This window comes from Carcharodon carcharias, chromosome 10 (assembly GCF_017639515.1).
Source record: "Carcharodon carcharias isolate sCarCar2 chromosome 10, sCarCar2.pri, whole genome shotgun sequence".
NCBI classification, from domain to species: domain Eukaryota; kingdom Metazoa; phylum Chordata; class Chondrichthyes; order Lamniformes; family Lamnidae; genus Carcharodon; species Carcharodon carcharias.
Genome location: NC_054476.1, coordinates 52,746,742 through 52,768,795, shown reverse-complemented (window position 1 = coordinate 52,768,795; position 22,054 = coordinate 52,746,742). Strand labels below are relative to the sequence as shown.

General features: G+C 38.9%; 1 protein-coding gene across 1 annotated transcript in view; it reads right to left on the bottom strand.

The window, feature by feature from the left end:
- LOC121283407 (serine/threonine-protein kinase BRSK2-like) overlaps positions 1–22,054 on the bottom strand; it is a 1,000,681-nt gene that overhangs the window by 672,545 nt on the left and 306,082 nt on the right. Inside the window, exon 2 of the mRNA XM_041197961.1 lies at positions 140–234. Within this exon, the coding sequence (XP_041053895.1) occupies positions 140–234 (95 nt within the window). The remainder of the gene's footprint in view (positions 1–139; positions 235–22,054) is intronic.

The following is a 22,054-nucleotide window of genomic DNA, read 5'->3' as shown; positions in this document are numbered from 1 at the left end:
CTGAAATAATTATGGATTAATATGCAGGTACAGCATCAGTTATGACCATTAATTGTTTCATATAATGAATAAAATGAATTTTGTTAAGGGTAGCCTTAAAGTGGAGAATTTTACTGAAGCCCTCCCATTAGGCCATTACCTTCATTAGCACCGACTCACTGAGCTTCTCCCTGTTGACAATCTTTATTGCGACCTTTTGACATGTTACACAGTGGACTCCAAGCTTCACCAATCCTATTGTAAGAAAAACACAGGAGAAAGAACTAATTAGGAACCATTTAAAAAATGTTTCAATATTGGCAGCTTCAAAGTCCAGCAGCGATAGGTATTCATAATTATGAGATTATTATGAACTGCTTTATTTTTAAAAATCTTTAAAAGCATCCAAATGCCTAAATATCTCAGAGGTACTGCATTTGCCTTGGGGACCAGAGTTCACGGATATATGTATCATATTTGGGGAAGGTGCTAGCAAAGTTTAAAATGTCAACAATTCTACCTCAGTGAAGAAAAACAGCCTATTGTGTAAACAAACTACAGAGCAGAGATCTGCTCTGGAGTGAGATTAATTTTCAAAATAATGTACACAGCAATCATTTCAGCAATTCTATTGAGTTCTAACCAGGAAGCTGTACATCTGAAAGAACTTAATTACTTCAAGCAAGTTGTCAGACAATAGTATCTGCCTCTTCTAAATTTGATTTGAATGTGTTCTCCCCATTTGGGGTGATTCTTCTTCTTAATGTCCTTAACCTCTCATGCAACTATCAGGTATCCATTGGAGAGACAGTAGCGTTAGAAGATTGGTATTCACACACTGGCTGCTCACCAAAGGTTTTTCTCATTGCTTCAGGAGTTAATTGTGAATGCACAGAACATTCGTTAGTACAGCTGGTAGTCAGCATAACAGTTTTGCTTTAGGAGGGGTTAAGTAATGACATGACATTTTTGAAGCAGTGAAAAACTTCCAGATTTACGTTACAGACGGCAATAGCCTCCCATCTGTTACATCAAGCATTCAAACATGGCAATGTCTCTGGACTTTTCGCTCTGATTATCCAGAAAGTGTTAGATTTTGAAACGGTAGCCTGCAATTTCTTGGAACATTTTAGTGTAACTATACTGCAAGAGCAGCATTGTGCAATTTTCTTCTGAGAAACCGCCACACAGCTGATATATGCCTGTTTTACTCTGAAGCATTGCAACACGGGTATTTCTTTGCTTGTTTGCACTGCTTCTGAGATATGTTTGGTGGAACCATCTGCCACTTAGTTAGCTCTGCTACCATGCAAAAGACCAGCGCACCTGAATTTACACACATAATGCACTGGAGTAGAGTTATGCCCCAAAATTAAACCACAATTAGGCCTGAAGCCACCTTATATTGGTTTAATTGCAATTTCAGGAGTTTCTTCACTTTTTTCCCCCATTATTGAGACCTGCATTACGTATGATCAAAGCAGTATCAGCATCAGTACAGCCAATAGCCTGGATTTTCAGCTTGGCAGGCAAGCGCGATCGGCAGGCTCGGGATTGGCTGGGAAACGGACCTTTAACCATGATTTCACGTTGCTAGCCAATTAATAGCCAGCCAATGTGAAATGCACGCTGAAAAGCTCAGCACTGCTGGTGTGGGGGTGGGTTGAGGGTGGGCAATGACGTCAATGCGAGCACGGGCCAGCGCTGACAGAAAGCTCCCTGAGGGCAGAGAGCTGCCTCAGGGAGCTGAAGGCCTGAAACAGCAAATTAAAGGTTTCAAAAGCTGAAAAAAGTGTCCATGCATCATAAACAATCACCTGAAAGTTTAGCTAATGAAAATGCTGTCCACAGAAATTTATTTATATTTCATCGCGGAAATCTCATCCCACCCGTGGATGAGGTTTGTTGAAAAATACAAAGGCCGCCCAGCCAATTCGCCCGTCCGCCAATCGTAAGATTGGTCAGGCTTGTAAAATGGCGGGGGATGACAATTTCACGCACAATCAGCGTAAAATTCAGCCCAATATATTTCAGGCATTCCAACATGCGTTCAGAAGCACTAAATGGCCTTTTCCAGTGGGCACATTCTAATCTTCAATCATAATAGAATAGGAAGAGGAGCAGCAAAGTCAAGAAAATGTAAGAGTGAAGTGCCAAGACAGAAGGGACTGAAAGATTAAAGTCACAAGCACAGCAACACAACATCACTCAAGAGTTAAACTACTGGTAGGGATGTGAACCTCAGAAAGTAATTTTTAATAATTCATACTTCATTAATGATGGCAATGGCTTTATGAGACTAGTGTTGAAAGCTTCCTAGACTGACTTCATGGTGAAAGTTATGCAAATTAACCGTAGTTACTGGCTGTAGCAATGGTGCTGCCTAGTTTTTAGTTGAACATAGAAATGAGATGTCATAAAGCCTGGTGTACAAATGTCACTGATCTAAAGTAGACCAATGTGAATTTAAACCCAGATTTAACTGAGATTAACACTTCTTTTCCCTCACTTTGCAAGTTTGGTGGTCCTTCCCAGACCACTAGACAATGCAGTATGACTGCTTTGAAGATTCTTGATTTTACACAAAAACAAATCCCCATTTAACAACAATGTAGTAGATAGTTATTTTCTGAGGGGAATATACCATTTTAAAATTATAGCAACAATTGGTGTTACTACATTTATACTTGCTTTTCTCAAGGTCTTACATTCTGACATAGGCAAATGAGCTCTGGAGGAACTTTCCATGCAAGTTCCATTGGTAAGATCTGGTTCATGACTTTTTGCATAGTTCCTGTGCAAATTCAAATGACAATCCTCACCTTGGAATTTAACTGAGCAAAAAACTCAAGTATAAGGAGGTAGAAAACAGTAAAGAAATCTGCTGGTTGCGTAAGATTTCCATCTGATTATGCAGTATTGCCAGGGTAAAGACTTTCGACCATTAACTCTTGAAAATTTGCTTTATTTCACACTTCTCACAAGCTGTTTGAACATCTCTAATTTTGATTCTTTGAATTGCAGATTACTCAGAATGCACATCAGCATTTTTAATGCATCCAGAACATGTATTTTAGAGGCTCATCCAGCAGTATGGATCAACTGTTAAGTGCATTCAATGTGTACATCTAAGCATCAATCCAACACCACCAAGAAGGGCTGTGCACTTCTGAATCCTTTAAATGAAAATGAACCTGCCAGGCTCATAGTGGAGCAGGTAAACTGGGCATGGCACCGAAATAAAGATCGAGTTCGGCAGTTAGCTTTATTTCTTGTGCATATATTCACCACATAAAGGCTGAACCCATATTGAAAATAATTAGCTGCAAGTTCAAATCCTTATGCACCACAATTGCTCGCTTATAATAAGGGCTATATTTGGTGATGTTGCAAGTCACACTTCCTGCCCATGCACAGTTGCAGTACCTGTATTAATGATATAGCCCACGTATCTTAAAATGTACCATATACTAAATCTCCAATAATAGTCTTTCCCAACCCATTTCAATTATTATGTTTAATTCTCATTAATCTATATTGCACTTTTCCATAACATACTATACTTAATTACTAAGAAGCCCATATCCCCCTATTCAACAGTACATTCTGTACTGTTTGTGTTATTGGAATTGATTAATCACTAATAAGCGATCAAATCTAGCCATTTGATTACCACTCAATCATCTCAATTCCACAAGGGGCTAATTAAACGAGGCAAACATGGAGGTAAACTTGAACTCCCCTCAACACAACTATCATATACTCCAGCCAATGAGAAATCTGCACATTGACAGATGGGCACAATGCAAGGTGAGAGTGCTTGTGCAAAGATGCCTTCAAATCGGCGTAAGGGAGTGCAGTGTATAAAAACAGATAGCAGGAGAGGTTTTCACAAAACAGCAGCTTCTTTGCCATAAAATCAGAAAGACACCAAGATCACAAAAGCAAAAAAATCCAAGTTTCAATGAACACTTGACAGATTGGGCTAAATCTTGTTGGAGCGAGGCATCTCAGTTTGCATTGTTGGATGTTTTTTCCTGCTCCGTACAGTTCAAAATATTTTTGCCCTGGAAGTGTGAGCTGATAATTCGTGGCCAGTACAATGGGACCTTTGTGAAAAATAGGACAAATAGTGTATCTCCCTAACCAATGAGAGTTAAGAACTGAATAAGAAATAAATGAACAATAAAGGAAGAGAGTGAACCTGGGCAAAATCAGGTACTGAAAGAGGAATGAGAGGGAAAGAAAGATTAAATTAAAAGAAATAATAAAAAGAGACAGCAAAGAAAATTAATAATTTTCTTATAATTTAAAATGTATCAAATATCTGAGAAGAATTGACTGCAGCAGGAACAAGACGCAACAAAGTAAATAGTTCACTTTTTGGGCCGGAGAGGTTAATTGTCATTGCATTAACAATTATCACGCTATTAAACGATACTTACCCTGGTAAGCACCGGTTCCAAATCTTTTCAGGGGTCTCATGTACAAATCCAGAAAGTTCTTCAAAAAGTACTGGGAGGTTGAGGATGAGCCGACATTTGTGCACAGCAGTGGAGTGGTGCAAATCGACCAGCAAGTTCTGCCAAATCACAACTCAAGACAAATGTCTATTCACCCGAATTTTCTGACTGATTTGTGCATATGTGGGAGTTGTGAACTCACTGTTACTTTTCGAGCAAGATTTGGGCCAATATTGCCTTCAATGGGGCTCTATCTTTGCAACCAATGCTTGATTGTAATGTTCAAGTAGGTACAAGCTAGCTTCTCTGTATTAGGAACGATTTTCACTACTGAGGCACAGAGTCATTGGGCCCTTCAGCTAGGTACAAAGGCTGTCCTGCTAAGAATAGGACACAGATTCTCTTATAATATCCAGAATCTGGCATTCCTTCTGATGGTTTGCTGAACAGGAGGGCCTTGGTGTTTGTTGTGAGCTTGATCTTTGGACTTTAGTTCAGCATCTTGTTACCAAGATATTGGCCAATGCGGTCTGTTCTACTGCAATTGTAGAAAACTAAGTTTGTATCCAAGTTCCTTATATCCAATGTTGTTAAGCCAGTCTTTGCAAGTTTAAACAAGGTATCTGTATTCGCTATGGTCTCCCGTTTTCTCAACCTAGAGATGAGGGGCTGCCTGAGTTAATGGTTTTTCAGAATCAGAAAGCATTATTGTTTAAAAACACAAAATAAAGTTTTTGTTTTAAAACGGGTAATATTTTCCTTTTAAATCGGTAGAAAAAATAGGTTTTAATCAAAAAATAATGCATCATAATTTTCACCTAAATTTTCCAACTTCAGAAAAAATGATTGTTAGGAATAAAAGGTGTATTTTTTTCTAGAAGAAATTAATTGTAAAATAAAACGTAGTTACCAATAGCAGAAATAGGGATAAATCTCCTGTTAGAATATCATAGAACAAGACCTTCTGCTGTTCAACATACAGTGGAGCAAATCCTGGTTCCTGTCAGAAGTTTGTAAAGGAAAATTGTGCCTTCACCCTTTTTATAGCTTCGCAAGGCCAAGATCCCACTGAGCAGACAGTACCAGAAAGCCTTACTGCTGCCCAACATACAGTACAGGGACTAGAATTCTATCACACTTACAATAAAGAGAGCCAAGCCTCCTGCCAGAAATCACTTGCTGCGATTCTGACAGCTAACAGGGACATAAGAAACAGGAGAAAGAATAGGTCATTTGGCCCATCAAGACTGCTGTGCCATTCATTAAGACCATGGCTGATCTTCTACCTCAAGTCCACCTTCCCATACTATCCCCATATTCCTTGTTCCCTTAATATTCAAAAATCTATCAAACCTCTGTCTTAAATAACCTCAATAACTGCGCATCCATAGCTCTCTGGGACAGAACATCCCAAAGATTCACAACCACACAACCATCTGAGTGAAGGCATTGCTCCTCATCTCAGTACTAATTGCCTAATTTTCCGAGACCATGACCCCTGGTTTTAGACTGTCCAGCTACGGGAAACATCCTCCCAGCGCTTACCTGCTCAAGCCCTTAACGACCATGAGACTATAAGATGTAGGAGTAAAAGTAGGCCATTCAGCCCATCAAGTCTGCTCCGCCATTCAATGACATCATGGCTGATCTGATAATCCTCAATTCCACTTTTCTGCCCTTTCCTCATAACTCTTGATTCACTTACCGATTAAAAGTCTGTCTATCTTAGCCTTGAATATACTTAACGAACCAGCCTCTACAGCCCTCTGTGGTAAAGAATTCCACAGATTCACCACCCTCAGAGAAGAAATTCCTCCCCATCTCTGCCTTACTCTGAGATTATGCCCTCTGACCCTAGACTATCCCACACGAGGAAACAACCTCTCAGCATCTATCCTGTCAAGCCCCCTAAGAATCTTATATGCTTCAATAAAGTTGCCACTCATTCTTCTAAACTCCAATGAGTACAGGCCCAACCTTCTCAACCTTTCGTCATAAGAAAATCCCTTCATACCCCGGGATCAACCTAGTCAACCTTCTCTGGAATGCCTCCAATGCCAGTATATCTTTCCTTAGATAAGAGAACCAAAATTGTTCACAGTATTCAAGAATTTTAGGGTTCAATAAGATCACTGCTTATTCTTCTAAATTCTGGGGAATAGAGGTCTAGCCTACTCAATCTCTGCTCCTAGGACAATGTCCAGGAATCAGTCTACTGAACCTTCAAAAGCAACTATATCCTTCCTGAGGTAAAGAGACAAAACTTGTACACAGTATTCCAATATCCTATATCCTGTAATGCAGTAAGGCTTGTTTACTCTTATGCTCCAATTCCTTTTTAATTACAGGAATCCTAAGCTCCTGTGATAGACAACAAAGAGAGACTAGTTTTGGCCTATACTCGCTAGAGTTTAGAAGGATGAGAGGAGATCTAATTGAGGTATATAAGATGCTAAAAGGGATAGACAAAGTAGACGTGGAACGGATGTTTCCCCTTGTGGGGCATTCTAGAATGAGAGGCCATAGTTTTAGGCTAAGGAGTGGTAGATTAAAATCAGAGCTGAGGAGGAATTACTTTTCTCAAAAGGTTGTGAATCTGTGGAATTCACTACCTCAGAGTGCAGTGGATGCTGGGATGCTGAATAAATTTAAGGAGGAGATAGGCAGATTTTTAATTAGTAACAGGTTGAAAGGTTATGGGGAGAGGGCAGGAAATTGGAGTTGAAGTCGATATGAGATCAGCCATGATCGTATTGAATGGCGGGGCAGACTTGAGGGGCTGAATTGCCTGCTCCTGCCCTAGTTCTTATGTTCTTATGTTGACTAGGGGTGGAATTTTATGTCGACGGGGTTTTACGGTCCTGCCAGGGTCAATGGACTTTTGAATGATTAACCACATTTTATGGCCCCACCACTGCTGCGACGGGGCCATAAAAATTCCAGTCAGACATACAGTTTGGGAGCATCTGCCCCTGCCTGACATACAGTACAGTGAGGCCATGCTCATGGTCTCATCAGAATGCCATCAAACCTTTCGGTATTCAGAATAATTCTTTACTTTAAATCAGTGGCCAACTTGCCAACACCAATAACTTTAACAACTGATAAACCTACATTGAAATAAGCATCCAGCCAGAAAAGAAAATCAGCCTGCAATTACGTGAGTAATATCAGCATTCATTATCTGCAATTAATCTGAAATTAACTTAATTGGTGATGCACAAAGCAAAGCTCTCATCATCCAGATACCTCTTTTAATCATACGATTTGACTGACAGTCTAACCACAGTATCATGACCAGAACCAATATTTTATTTTAATTATCTATTGTTTAAGATTACCAGATGTACTCCAATCTCTTGGTTACTTAAGTTCTTTAATAACGAATGTTCGACTTCAAGCCGGGCAAAATAACCTCCTCCACAAACACAAATAGAAGAGTATAATTAATTTGCTTCCAGATTGATTTTCACAGTATAAGGAAGGAAAAAAAAAGAAACTTAATTTCACGCCATAATATCGAGTGAGTGCACTTCTTACTGATCGATCACTCGTAATCTGTACAAATGTTTTCCCACAGATGAAATGAAAGTTTTTATTTTGAAGAAAGGGATAAAAAGCTTTGATGTTGCAGAACCCTAGGGTGATGTGACAGTAATTCAGCTCCACTGTATTTGAACATCTGAAGAGCAGTCCTTCAGCTGCCTGTGATTGGACCTGCTACCAAAATAGAAAGTGTTGGATCTTTTATCCCAGACCTCTAATTTTCTCCTTGCTGGGACATGGTTCACAGACACCTACTGCTTTCTGGTACCTCAGCCAAGGTGTACTTCTTTCCTTGAGAGCACAGGTAACGAATGTTTGGCAGGCTATTTCACTCCGGGTAACAAGATAGGGGGAAGGGGGCATTACAACAAATGCTAATCTGGTCTTCATCCAAAATCCACACAAGCATTCATGCCAACAGGGGTTACTGGACAGTAATGAGGAATGAGAGCTCTGGCTCCTGTTTCCTTTCCAGAGGAACTACTGCTGCTGCAGCTGAACTCAGTTAACTGAATAGGTCAGGGATATAAAGCAAGGTCTTTCTAATCTGTACAGCTGCTTTTATTTAATCACCAAGAGGGCTAAATATTCTGTTACATCTCTCCGGAACAGGCATGATGGGTTGAATGGACTCTCCTGTGCTAAAATCTTGAGATCAAGATGCCACCAGTTGTACTATGTTAATGTACAACAAGAGAAGCAAAATGTGAAACCATTTTCATTGAAAACTAAAGTATTTGTATGCAGCTAAACAATTAATATTCATGAAGGCAAAATTTTCATATAGTTTATGATTGCTGATATTTTCTATTGCCAATTGTTACCATCTCTGTAGAGACCCAATAACTTTAAAGAAATTAAAAATTCCCAGTGATCAACTTGAAGGATCACACAGCACTATTTCAAGTTTTACAACTTTCACTGCAACAATCAAAATAAAAGCAACATCGACTAAGCATTATTTTTGTAAGCAACTAATACTTTAAGCTATGGTGCAGAACTTTCCCCTTTTACTTTTAACACAACCAAAAATCCCACTCCATGGTTATGCTTTACACTGTTCCTTATGTGGGCATTCAATTCTCCTGGAATGGGTCCAAAGAGATTCTTAGCTCCCGAGGGTTTATCTCTATTCTTTTCCTTTCCCAGTCTGGTAACTATTAACGCTAGAACTAACACGCACAGTTCAGGTTTTCCTGCAGATTCTCCCTCTTGCTCAAGCTAGCTGAATCTTACACCCTCATTTTAAATCCTCACGAATTTGGTCTTTTCAATCCAAGCGTGAGCTCCCATCTACATTCCTGGGCAATGAACCATAGAAACTTGTTGCCTCTATCTGCTCCCTGTGAGATTCAAGGATATCTTTTAGGAGAATTTAGTAATCTAATACTATAATGGCTACTTTAATACCCCTTCCTCTCTCAAAGCCCATCTCCATGACAAAATGAATCACATGGGCCTTGTATCCAGATAGAAGTGTTTATTAGCTATCCTTTATTTAATTCAAGATAGAATGAAATTGAGAGTCTAGAGAGTTATAACCATTTACAAAATCTCACATTCCCAACACCTTCCTAGGACTTTGGAGACTAATAGTTTATCTGCTGTCAGCACAGATGCTTCTGCCATTATCTGCAAGTGTTAACACCTTAAATCAGCTTTCCAGTTTAAAAAAAACCTGCCCTCACCCTCCCTCCCGACCACCTCTGTTTAACGTTTAACAATCAAACCACCGAGGTTTGCGATCACCAAAATCCAGAACAGGTCACATGACTCCCTTCATTCCTCCATTTTTCCTAAATTAAAGGCACAGGCCCCAAAACACAATGATCTTCTAAAACTCATTTGTATCACAATAGTAAGTTCTTCTTGTTGGCGGTGTATCACCATTACATGGGGTAGAAACTAAATTCTGTCAACACAAAAGGCAAAGGAACATGTGACAAAGATGCTAACTTCCCTTATTTTGTATAGAGACATTACACTTTCAAGCAAGCTTGAGTTGACAACTTTTTCTTATTGTTTTGCTGATTCAAAATCTTTTGCATCAGAAGGAGGAGGATTGAAGACCAGCTCTTCTTACCAAACTCTACAACCTTCCAACCTGACACTGCAATCAGAGGAGGGGGCTCAGGGGTCAAGTTTCACTGGGGGAGTCCCACAATAATATGCAGAACCGTAAAGTCATAAGAAGATTTTTTATCTGTGGGGTTGGGGGGGGGGGTGTGTGGAAAGAGCTTTTCCTGGATAACCTTTGAGCAGATTCTGGATTCAGAATATGAAAACTGTAAGCTTGGAAGCTTACTATCAATCTTTACACATATTCAGGATAAATCTGTAGTATCAAGTTACAAATAAAATACTGTAAAATGTAAATTCGCAGTCTTGTCTCATTCTCTTGATCTCTCTTAACATCTGCGGTACCTTATTCCTTTTTGTCACCATGCTAAAATATCACTGGAAATAATGCAAATTTTTCCATTGCTGCAAGTGCCCTTGAAGCTTCTTCCATTGCATCTTTTGTGATCAGTGAGCATGATGCTCCACGTGAATCCCTCTGTTGCCCCATTTTCATGGGTTTATATTTCTCAGTACTCTAACATCTTCAATAGTAGCATTTCTGATTTACAGAAACAAAAGACAACCTCATTGGAGATATTTGTTTATCTTTTCCAATCTTGCTGTATCTCCCTCACCCTCCAATTAACTAATTGCTCCCAATAGGTGACAGCTGATTTCCACCAATGTGAGAACATTGCTGAAATAGATGTGAAAGCCAGCAAGAAGCTTAATAAATACCGGACAGGATGATTACATAACCAGAAATGTTAAATTTCAGTATTGCGTTAACAGAGAACAACCAATCTATTAGCACCTTATTTTTAGTCACAGACTGATGTCAAAAATATTGAAGAGTGAAATAAATTTGGACTATTTGCAACAATAAATACAGATGTTAAACCTGCAACAGTGTAGATGCAGGTGTTCTCTGACATAAAAAGTTTCGGCAGTAAAATACATGGCTTCTGTCAGCCTTCCTACTTTGCTTGATGTCCTTTATTAAAGGCATTGAAAGAAAACGTGGATTAAACATTAAACCAGGGATTATTTCCAATAATTTTGATATTGCTAGATGAGAAGGATACTTTATGAAGATGGTGATTATAACTGCAAAGCAAATATGCTGGCCGACACAACACATGACACTGGGGAGTGAACAGGCTGAGGAGCCCATGGCATAAAGGGTGCACAAGAGAAGTTGTGGAATGCACAGGATAAGACAAAACTATGCAGGCACATTCTCTTAGGGCAAGACATTAAACCCATGTTGTTCCCTGCTGCACAGGGCTGATGTAAACTGTACCATGGACTCGATGGAAACAGCGAGTACATTATAGAAGTGCCAGTACTATTATTTAGAGATGCTGCCTTTAGAATTGCAAATTGGCGTTTGGTGGTAAGAATTGATTTTTTTTAAGAGCAGCAGACTTGACATAAATGGCATCCAATCAATAGACATCAGTCCCATGTGCATCATCACAACTACACAGTTCTCCTTGAAAATTCCATTGCACATACTGAAATACACCTCATGCTACATGGTTCCGTTCATGCTCTGTTGACATTTACCAAATAAGATGAGCTGAAAATAGGAATCACCAACAAAATACATTGTTAGGAATACAAATACTTCAAGCAGAACAATTATTCATTACCAAAGTGGTGCACAGTATGCCAGAAGGCATTATCACATAGAGCAAGTTATTTCAGCCTTCTCTCTTTCTTTCATAACCAAATGTCTCATGGACTCTCCTTCAATTAAAACAGCTAAGTTCATGGGAAGCATTTTGAACCTGAATGACATGGATTATGTCAGTTGCTCAGTCCCCATCCATAAGAAACAGCAATCACTGAGGGAATACAGCAAGACGAGTAGCCCATAGGATGCAAATAATACAAGGGGTATAAAGAGGATAAAAGTGAGATTGTGGAATACAGAGAATGCAAGATAAAAAAAAACCAAGGGAAGCAAAATAAGTCTTGAGATGTAAGGCAAATTAGATAACTAGCCTTGAGATCTGGAAGAGCAGGAGCCCTAGGATCCCATAGAAACCAAAGAAGGGAAACCCTGAAATTTGGAATACACAAAAGGACAATATGCAGGATAGCTGAAAACTCAGTTCATCTGACATCATTTACAAATAAATCTGATTGGTGTTTAAAAAAAGGCTAATCAGGAGCAGGTTGGTAATTCCCTGGTTACCCAATTTTGCTTCTTCTACCTGGGTGCATTAGCATTCATATTAAAGCCAGTGGATGTATAGATTTTACTCAGCAGTTTAAAAAAAAAATCAACATGCTATGGTCACTTCAAGAGGGGACTCGGGTACATTAGTCTCAATTGTGTCTAAGGTTGATAACGAATTCAGTATCACTGACTAGTTATAGATGTATCGCTTGGTTCTGTATGAGTCTGTGTACAGGGCTTCCTTTGAAGCTTAATCTACTACTGCTTGCCTATTTATTTTAACGTGGGGATATCTCATACTCTGTAACTCTTTCGAGTACAAACCCGTTTCCATCTGTTTCAGATGAAGTTACATTGTTTCATAGTTTGCCATTGTGAGATTTGAACTCTCGATTTTGGGGTTACAAACCCAGTACCATAACCACTTGGCTATTTAGGCCAAGCCTCATACTCTGTACATGCAAAACTTTTGCTGCAAAATTGTGTTTCTAGTTTGAACTGGAAGATAACTGGATCTGAGCCTCTGAACTACCCCTTGGTGTGTGATTATTGTAATCATATAGTAACAGTGTTTATTGCCAAAAATCTGCAGCCAATCAGTGCCAACTGTAAATGTATTCAAGCTTTCACAGCTGCCACTTGGCATCTGATTTGATTATCACACATCAGACTCCAATATAAAAAAAGCTTCTTCCAGTGAATTTTGTGCCTGAAATGAACATCTCTATCCCATTCAAAAGTCATTAATTGGCCAATAAATTTAAACTCTGGATTATAACTGGACTCCTGATTAAAAATTCCTTCAGGCAAGAAACATAAGCATAACATAAATTTAAAGAAAATAGTCCAGATGTATACGCTCTTTTGTATTCTTGCATGTTTATCAAGAATTTAGGTCAATCAGAAGGGGTGGTTTACATTTGCTTGCTGACGAATTTTGGGTAATCTTGGTATTCTGAAGGATGTTTGATTGGGAGGCAGGAAGAATTTTTCCTGGAAAAGTCAAGAGATTTATATTGCTTCCTCCAGGAGTAAGTGTTACTGACATTTCGGAAGGGTGCTGTAGAAGGCTTCACCAACTCATAACTCGGCCAAGCAAGGATGAGCTCGATAGTCTTTTCTCACCTTTCTTTTCGTGTTTGCATCATGCAATACCAAGCCATTGGAAAGAAGGTGGCCCCTGCTTTGGTCTGACCTCAGTTAGCTGATCTAAAATAAAGCACTGAACATGACTGAAACCAAGCTGCCCGTCTTGGTCAAGGAATGAGGTGTAGCCCTGAAACCCCTAAAAAGAGGGAGAAAAGATAACTCATGAAAACAGGAGGAGAAGATCTAAATCAGTTCTGCAGTTCAACTGCGTCTGGGTACTGAAGCTAAAAGCACAGGTTCAGCTGTAATCTCTTCCTCTTCTGGACCTTTTGCACTTATCTCTAACTCAGAGCTAAGTGCTAGGTGGCATGAAAGAATGTTTCTATTTACAAAGTTAAGGACATTGTTTTTTTGGTTCCAACTGTTATATTATTGCATTCTTTCTGTATCCAAACATTCTTTTATTTGCCCCCAAAATTTAACTCTGATACTCTTCAATCTTAAAAGGAATTCAATCCTCTTTCTCAATGTTTCTAGTATTTAGAGAGTCCTTTCTGGTCTGATTCTCTTGACAAGAGAATCACTAATGCCTCCCTTTATGATTCATCCAAGTCCTTTGGCACAGCAATTCAATGACCCATAGCTATCAAGTTTGAAAATGTCGTCATCTCTGGCCCTCTTTTGACTTAACCTTCTTCATCCCTTCATTTTCAAACCCAAAGCACACTAATCAGTTCATATTATTCACTAAAGTGACACAATTCTGAAAAAGGTGGTTTCCTGTTGGACATTAATGATCAAAAATAGCTAAATTGTTCTTAAAAGTTAAAATATGCTTTGGAGATTGATGGCAATTATGCATCTTAATCACAATGGGCAGTAAAGTCTTGTCTACTCTGTGGATTTCCAGTCCTGATGGACAAGAACACTGTCATGCTCTCCCTCTGGCGAGAGCCCATAAGCACTTGGTCTGATACTCCAGTAGCAATAAGCAGTGTCATTACCCTAGACACTCTGTATAAGCATCTGTGCCAAGCAAGCACTGTATTGCTATATCAATGATAGAGTCCAATTCATAATTTCATTTATCTCTATTTTGGTATAACCATAGCTTATACGAAGTTAGGAACATACAAAAGTGATGGGCAGGAAAACCAGTTGGTCCAACAAGCTTGTCCCTCACTCACACTGGCCAGATGCTTCCTACCATCACCACCACAACCTCACTGCCAAGACCCCCCACCCCCTCGCTCTCTGCCACCCACCACCCCCCACCACCCCCATCCCCACCTCCCACAACTCCCTCACCTGCTTCTATGGAAGAGGCAAGAGAAACCTTTGAAAAGAACAATTATAATTACATTACAACCAGAGCTACATTTCAGAAGTATTTCATTGGCTGTATTGGGGCATCCTCAGGCCGTGAAAGGCACTATACAAATGCAACATTGTTCTTATTTTTCTAGCTTCATGCAAGTTTAAAATATACTTTACCTGGACAGCAAAATGTTTATTTTGGAATCTGAAATGTACATTTAGTATGTGTCAGATTTCGAGATCATCCAATCAGGACTGGCATCCACTCCTTTTAGTTGACAAAGTGCAAGTCCATGCTTTCTCTATTCCATTTGTGAGGTTAATTTTACCATATTTATTTTCCTTAAGATTAGTGTTCAGTTGTACAATTTACACTCTGCTTCACTGTTGATTTACATTAAAATTTCCAATCTGTCACTTCTATCAATTACAGCACTGCTCCTTATTGAAATATACCAGTTGATAATGATTTTGTTGAAGTATTTTCTTTCCATGTATTAGCAATACTAATCATACAAAAAATATTTTAAAAAGTAAATTTTAGGACTCTGAGTTAAAGCAGGCAATAGACTAGTGTACTGTGATCATTGCTATGTGCATTCTTAAGTAGCTGTTCCATCTTCATTATTCCTGAAGGGCTGCCTTTAATCTGGTGCTTGCTGATAACTGGATTCATGCTGCACAGATTTTTTTTTCCCCTTGTTGATCGGCTCTGTGCTGAAAGTGAATACATAAATAAAGAACCACAACAAACAGAATTCTGTCCCTCCTACACTGGGATAACAGGGCTGTCGCAGCATGGAAAGAGATGAAAAGCATGTGCATGATCATACCAGAACATCTGAACCAATAACTCAGCATTCATTAAGCTGCATTAGAACCCACAGTGGGGAATCTATGAAACTACCCTTAAAAGTACATTCCAATATAATCTTACCTACTTGATAAAGTCTGAGGTTATTACAAAACAAACTGTGACACTATGATTATTTTAACTGTGGTCATTTAGTGCATGTAACCATATTTCAGTTGTTATATAACCTACTTCAATGATACGATGGGGAAGAGGGTGGATCTGTGCTTGAGCTGATTGAAGATCATGTAGCCGAGCTGCTGCAGTCAACTTGGGCTCGTGCTGCTATTGCACTGACCTTGTTACTTAAATCTCTTGGACCCTATGAATTTGAACCCAAATTGATCCGTCTGCTGATCCCTGTTAAACCATCATCTGATGTAAGATGTAATGTAACACACTTTGAATCCAAACGTCTTAATGATGAGGCTGGGCAGCAGCAGAGAAGGAAAGAAAGGAAGCAAACCCTGCACTCGGGGTCCCACTACCTAGTGCGGCATCCTGCCGTAAAGATCTATGGATCAAGGATCAGTCTCTTCAGTCACATGAAGACCAATGGCAGAAACTCATGACCCCGAGCAGAATTCACTGGTAAAGCCTTCAGCAAAGAGCTACTCCATAAATGGATGAACCTATAGTGTTAAATGAGCATTCCATTTATTTTGTTTTGCTTAGTAATATTTACATTCATCATGATGATGCACAGCTCATTAAATTGGGATGTCTGCTAATGTCTGTTAAATTCTCACAGTTCAGTTCAACAAAAAACATTTCATCTGGTTCCAACTGTGAAGCCTGAGGGGCAATAGAGTAGATAGAGTTATGGGACCTGCAACGGAAGATTCTTTCGATTGAAGCAGCTACCATATAGATTATGCAAAGTTCAAAAGCGTTGACTGGAATTTAAAATTATTTCCACTTCCCCCCAGAATTTGCCGTTGAAAATAATTAGTGCCCAAAGCATAGCTGCAGGAAACCTTCCTGCAAAATAAATGTCAGACTTGCATTCTTAGTCCTCCAAAATCTAATGAGAACAGTCAACAAGGAATGAGTAAAGCAGGTCAACAAAAAAACATCAGTGACCAATGAGCATCTTAAAAGGGAGAGTGTGTGTTAGGGAGGTGGAGAGGTTTGGGGGCTGGTGGGTAGTGGTGTGGGAAATTCTAGAGCCTAGGACCTTGGCAGCTGAAGCCACAGCCACCAATGGTGGCGATATTAAAGTCAGGTGTTCAACAGGCCAGAATTAAAAGAGCACAGATATCTCAGAGAGTTGTGGGGTTGGAGAGATTACAGAGGCAGAGAGGGGCAAGGCCGTGAAGGGATTTGCGATGCTCCTTAAAACCTACCTCTTTGTCATCTGCCCTAATATCTCCTTGTGTGGCTTGGTGTCAAATTATGTTTTATACTGCATCTATGAAGCATTTTGTTAAAAGTGCTGTAGAAGTACAAGTTGTTGTTCTTGGCAAATTAATGTAGCTAGAGCCATTCTTTATCACTATTTCATTTTCCTTTACACACAGGTTATCCACCATAGAATATAACTATTTAAAAGCTTCAAATTTCCCAGCAAGTACAATAAATAAAATATAATGGGCCTAATGGACCACAACAAAAATCTGTGCACCATTCAATCACAGATCTGAACCAATTTCACACTCCTACTGAAAAATCATGAGAACATTAGAATACAACCTGATCATATGCTGAACAATGACACATTTCCATGACATCAATTTATTTACTCTCCTCTCATTCTCCAATCATAAACTCTTGTGAAACAACTGAATATGAATCAATAAGGTAAATCTCCAAGAATAAAATGTTTTAAGAAAGAACTATTACCTGAATAAAATTATTTCCATAGCTAAAATGATGTGCATGGTAAATCTCCGTTCAAGAACTCATCTTGCTACACAGTGAATCCCAAAGTGGTCAGAAGTTTATTTCCAGTTTATTTGGAAACTCTACCAATTGAAGCACTATGACAATAAAAGCCAGAGGTAATGTTCTGTCAAAATGCGATGCAACCATGCAATGCTGGACTGATGGACACTGTAAAGAGTTACCAATCCAAACTGATGAAACCTATTCCAAGCAAAACTGCTGATAGATTAGGGTAAATTAGTTCTGACATTTGAAATGGCTGATGTTGCACAGAGGCTAATACTTGGGACTATCAGTGCGCATCTAATTTAGAACACAAATGCAAGAGTCTACATCCTGCCAATTTTGCTTATCGATATACTATTTACAAAAACCCTTTGGGTTCTTCGAAGTGCACCACATGCACAGGAGGCTAAAATTCTCTGACTCCATCAGCTGATTGCCAGCAGCAATGAGAGGCATTCTCTGGAATTCGAAAGAAGTAACCTGTCTGCTAGCAAATACACTGAACTGTGTTAAGTTCACTCAGTCCTTTAAAGAAGTAAAGCACAATTAAAGCAAAATGTTTAAAGTTTTCCAAAGATCAGACGTGAGGGGAGACATTTTGTTCCACAAACTATGCAGTATATACTAAACAAGCAGTAGAGATTTTTTTAAAAGGAATATAAATTTAATAGAACATCTACTGTAGTAACTCGAATGTGAGGTAAGTAGGTAGGCTTATTAGTCAAAGCAAATTGAAAGTAAGTATCTACAAAGGCTGCATATGCATACAGTAAATGTCAGCCTGATTCAGGATGTTCACGACCATTATTTTGACCTTTTAATGCTATTTAACCCATTACCTGCTGAATTAACTTTCTGTTACTTGTTTTAATTTGAATTATATTTCTAAGTCAAAATTCTGTGATCTGCAACAAGAAGTAGATCATCATCACAGCAACCTTTCATTTGCCACAATTTCCATTCTTTCAATTCCTTGGTTTTCTGTTAACTAGCAGTTACACTTGTAATATTTGATATTTAATGAAAATATTCACGATGACAGGTCAAAATGTCATGGTCTGGAAGATGCGTTTAAATAATAAAATGCTGCATAAAACATAGAGGGAACTGTTCATAATCTGACTTAAAATATGGATTATAGCACCCAGAATCTACCCAGTCACCTGACTGGAAGCAATAACACAACACGTGCCCTGTTTCTCACCCCTGGCCTCCCTTTTAATGTAGGCAGAGAATGTATTTAACCCATTACTGTTGACCAGTTACAAGTCTATAAATTAGGACATAATCCCCAATGTCAAACAGCTTAGTCTGTAGAGTACCAACAGGACGATGTTGATTTCAGGTTCTATGGAGGATCTATCTGAAATCAATACTAATAAGAATGGACAACACAGTAAATCCCTTGTTCTGCTCAACACCATTATCAGGGGACAACAGCTGTTATAAACATTTCAATTAGACCATTTTTATTTCAACAGCTGGTGTCCATTCATATTCACACACCCACATCAAACTCTCTAAAAATGATTTCATTGATAAAATATAGTGAATATCTATGGGATCATCTTATACGAATCAGGCCTGACAAAAATCAATCTTTGTTTTTTTTTCCAGACAAGTTTAAATTGAAAATCTATAGAAATTATTGACGGGCAGCTTTTTTTTTTAAGTAAATACTCATCTTGGTTATTTTCTGATGCTTCACTTCCTTGGCTCACTTTTTAGAAAGCCTATTTTACACATTGAGAGGGCACATTTTCTATACCTATACTGCATATGGTGTAAAATTATGATATACAGTAACTTGAGACATGGCACGTGCTAAGTGGAATATGTTTGGGAGGAACAGATGACTTTGGACCATGCTTCCCAAACCTTTCCAGCACCACTGGGGTTTTCCTATGCCATTAGTTTTGTTGTAGACTAATTGAGAGAGATTGATTGCTGCAATTAATCAACAACTACATTACCATTTTATCACACAACTACCAAGATGGTAGAAGGCTAATAAGATTGGCTATGATCTGAGTTATAAAGTCACAAGCCAGATGGTTTTCACTGAATAAATAGATAGTAAACTCAAATGTCTATGTCCAGCTGGTATAGAACATGATGTGGTTTGGGAGAACTTACTTTAGTGTATTGTAGAAGTTAGCAGTAGTTGTTTTGGCAAAGTAATTTGATTATGGAGCTACGTACACTGTATGCATTATTTCATCAACCAGCGAAGGGAGGTGGGAAGCTTTATAAATAAATGTTAATACCACAAGGTGACACAACAGATGAGGCCAATAGTTTTAAAGAAGTCATTTTCATTTCTCTTTGACAGGAGGAGATATGAGCTTACTGACAGTTGCTCCTTTGTGAGAGATGATAATAGTCCAACCAGGTAAGGCCTCAAGGTGTAATTTGTCAGACACTAGGGTGGTATTCTTGATGTTTATTTCAGGTCATCAAGACAATAAGTATTATTACTACAGAGCTTTTACACATTTCAATCACCAGCATTTGCAAGAAACACCACAAAGGTTAGGTATGAAATAGACGTACAGGAAAGCTCCCCTTATAAAGTTCCAATGCCATCATCCCTTATTGCACCTGTGTGACATTGCCCTTTCCCACGCCTCCTATCCTTGAGGCATTTGTAAATAAGGTTAACTATTTTAGTATTAAATTCGAAAGATCTTTATGCTCTGGGCCCACATGCTCTAGAAATTGGTTCCAAAATGGCAACCTAGAAATCTAGCAAACTAATGACTAACATCTTCAGAAAAGCTGGCATATATTCCAAATGGTTGATAACTCAAAAACAGCACTGGATATAAATGTCTTGATACATAAAAAGTTATAGTGATACTCTAGTGATATATGTGATTATCACAATCTTTCATCATCTTACGACAGGGAAAAGAATCTTAAAATAAATATACATGCCATTTACACCATCAGTGGATTTAGAAATTGTTGAAGGAGGGATGCAATGTTAGAGGGATCCCTGAAGTTATATCCAAGAATGTCCCCTTAACCCCTATTCAAGAAAATGATAACTTTTGACATATACTTGATGCTTTTTCCAGTGCTTTGGAGCTGTATGTAGCTCTGCTTTAAAAAATTCTTCTGGAAGGGTTAGAAATATGAATTAGTTGTAGGTACTTCCACATAATTCTACGGAATCCTGTTTTTTTTTATTCTTGCAAATTAACTCCTGATGCAGCATGGTGATTTATGAAGTGAATACTTTACAATGAACACCAAAAGGCATTGTATGCCACATTGACAAGATTAAGGCCCGCCCAGTGTGATGCCCACACGGAAGCGCTGTGTGCTCCCTGTGAGGGCAGTGGGGGATTCCCTGAGTCATGCCCACCGAACTGAAAATCTAAATGATGTGCATTGACATCGGGATGCCCACCTGATGTCACCACGCATCATTTTACGGGTTGGCGAGCGGGCCCCAGCCCCACTCATCGACTGGAGAATTCTGCCCTAAGATACATGTCATTGCAGCTGCTGGCAGCAACAAAATATTCCATTGTGCTTTTCTAGCAGCAGTAGAAATTCAAAGCAGACAAGGCATGAGAAACCAAAGTATTAGGTGTTCAAGTGCAGTTACCACAAGGAAACCAGATCTTCTGAATCAAAAGTTAGAAGATAAAGCACATTCTGTTCCTAAAAGACTTTTATAAAATGAGTTCCTTAATCATGTGTGCCTCAACCTTGCCAATAGGGCCGAACCCAATTCCAAATGACTGAATGAAAAAATGCCAGATACAGTGGATATAAAAACAAATATTTTTTATAGGTAACCTACACAAAACACTTTAGGGTTTTTTTTAACTCAGAGTACTTGCAGAGCGGTGGGGGGGGGTGTTGGCAGTGGTGGTGGTGGTGGTGGTTGGGGGGGGTGCGGGGGGGGGTGCGGTACAAACCTTCATGAAGATCCAACCCTGCAGACCAGGCCTTCTTAACTCTTGAGCCTCACTGAAATACTGGAGCACTATCTATCAGCTGAAATCAGCAGGAATGCCATCAGGGCCCATAGGAGGGAACACAAATTGGGATGGGAACTTGAGGATGCCAAAGGAAATTAGTACTGGGTGGGAAGGGGTTAACACAGGTGATATCAGTGCTGGGTGGATAGGAAGGTCAGGGCATCTGTTTCTCCTGGCCCAACATTAATCCTGACAATAGTTAAATTTAAATACACTGCCCTCTTCTGGCCACACCACTAACTGCTGCCAGGTTCTACTTTTGGGTTTTGCCCCATGCAAGATTCCTTAACTTTTCATGTCCAATGACGTTGTGGTGTCAATGACATCATTGGGCTTCTACCTTTGAATGTAAAAATCAACATTTGATATTCACATTTACAAATGAAATGGGTGAGGTTTAAGAAAAATAAAGAGAATTTAACATTTTTAGTAATGAAAGACAACTTCATCATTGAAAATACGTGCCCCTAGCCTTTCAAACTGAAAATTATGTTTATAATTTTATAAGTTTCTGAAGATAATTGTTACAAAATAGTGTTTTTGTTGTTTCCCTAATTCTCAAAGTGAGTAAGGATACTCTATGCTTTACAGCTAAACATGAATGAAATCTAAAGACCGTTCCCAATGATATGACAAACTGGGATATATTCAAGGCAACTTAAGTTGATTTGTG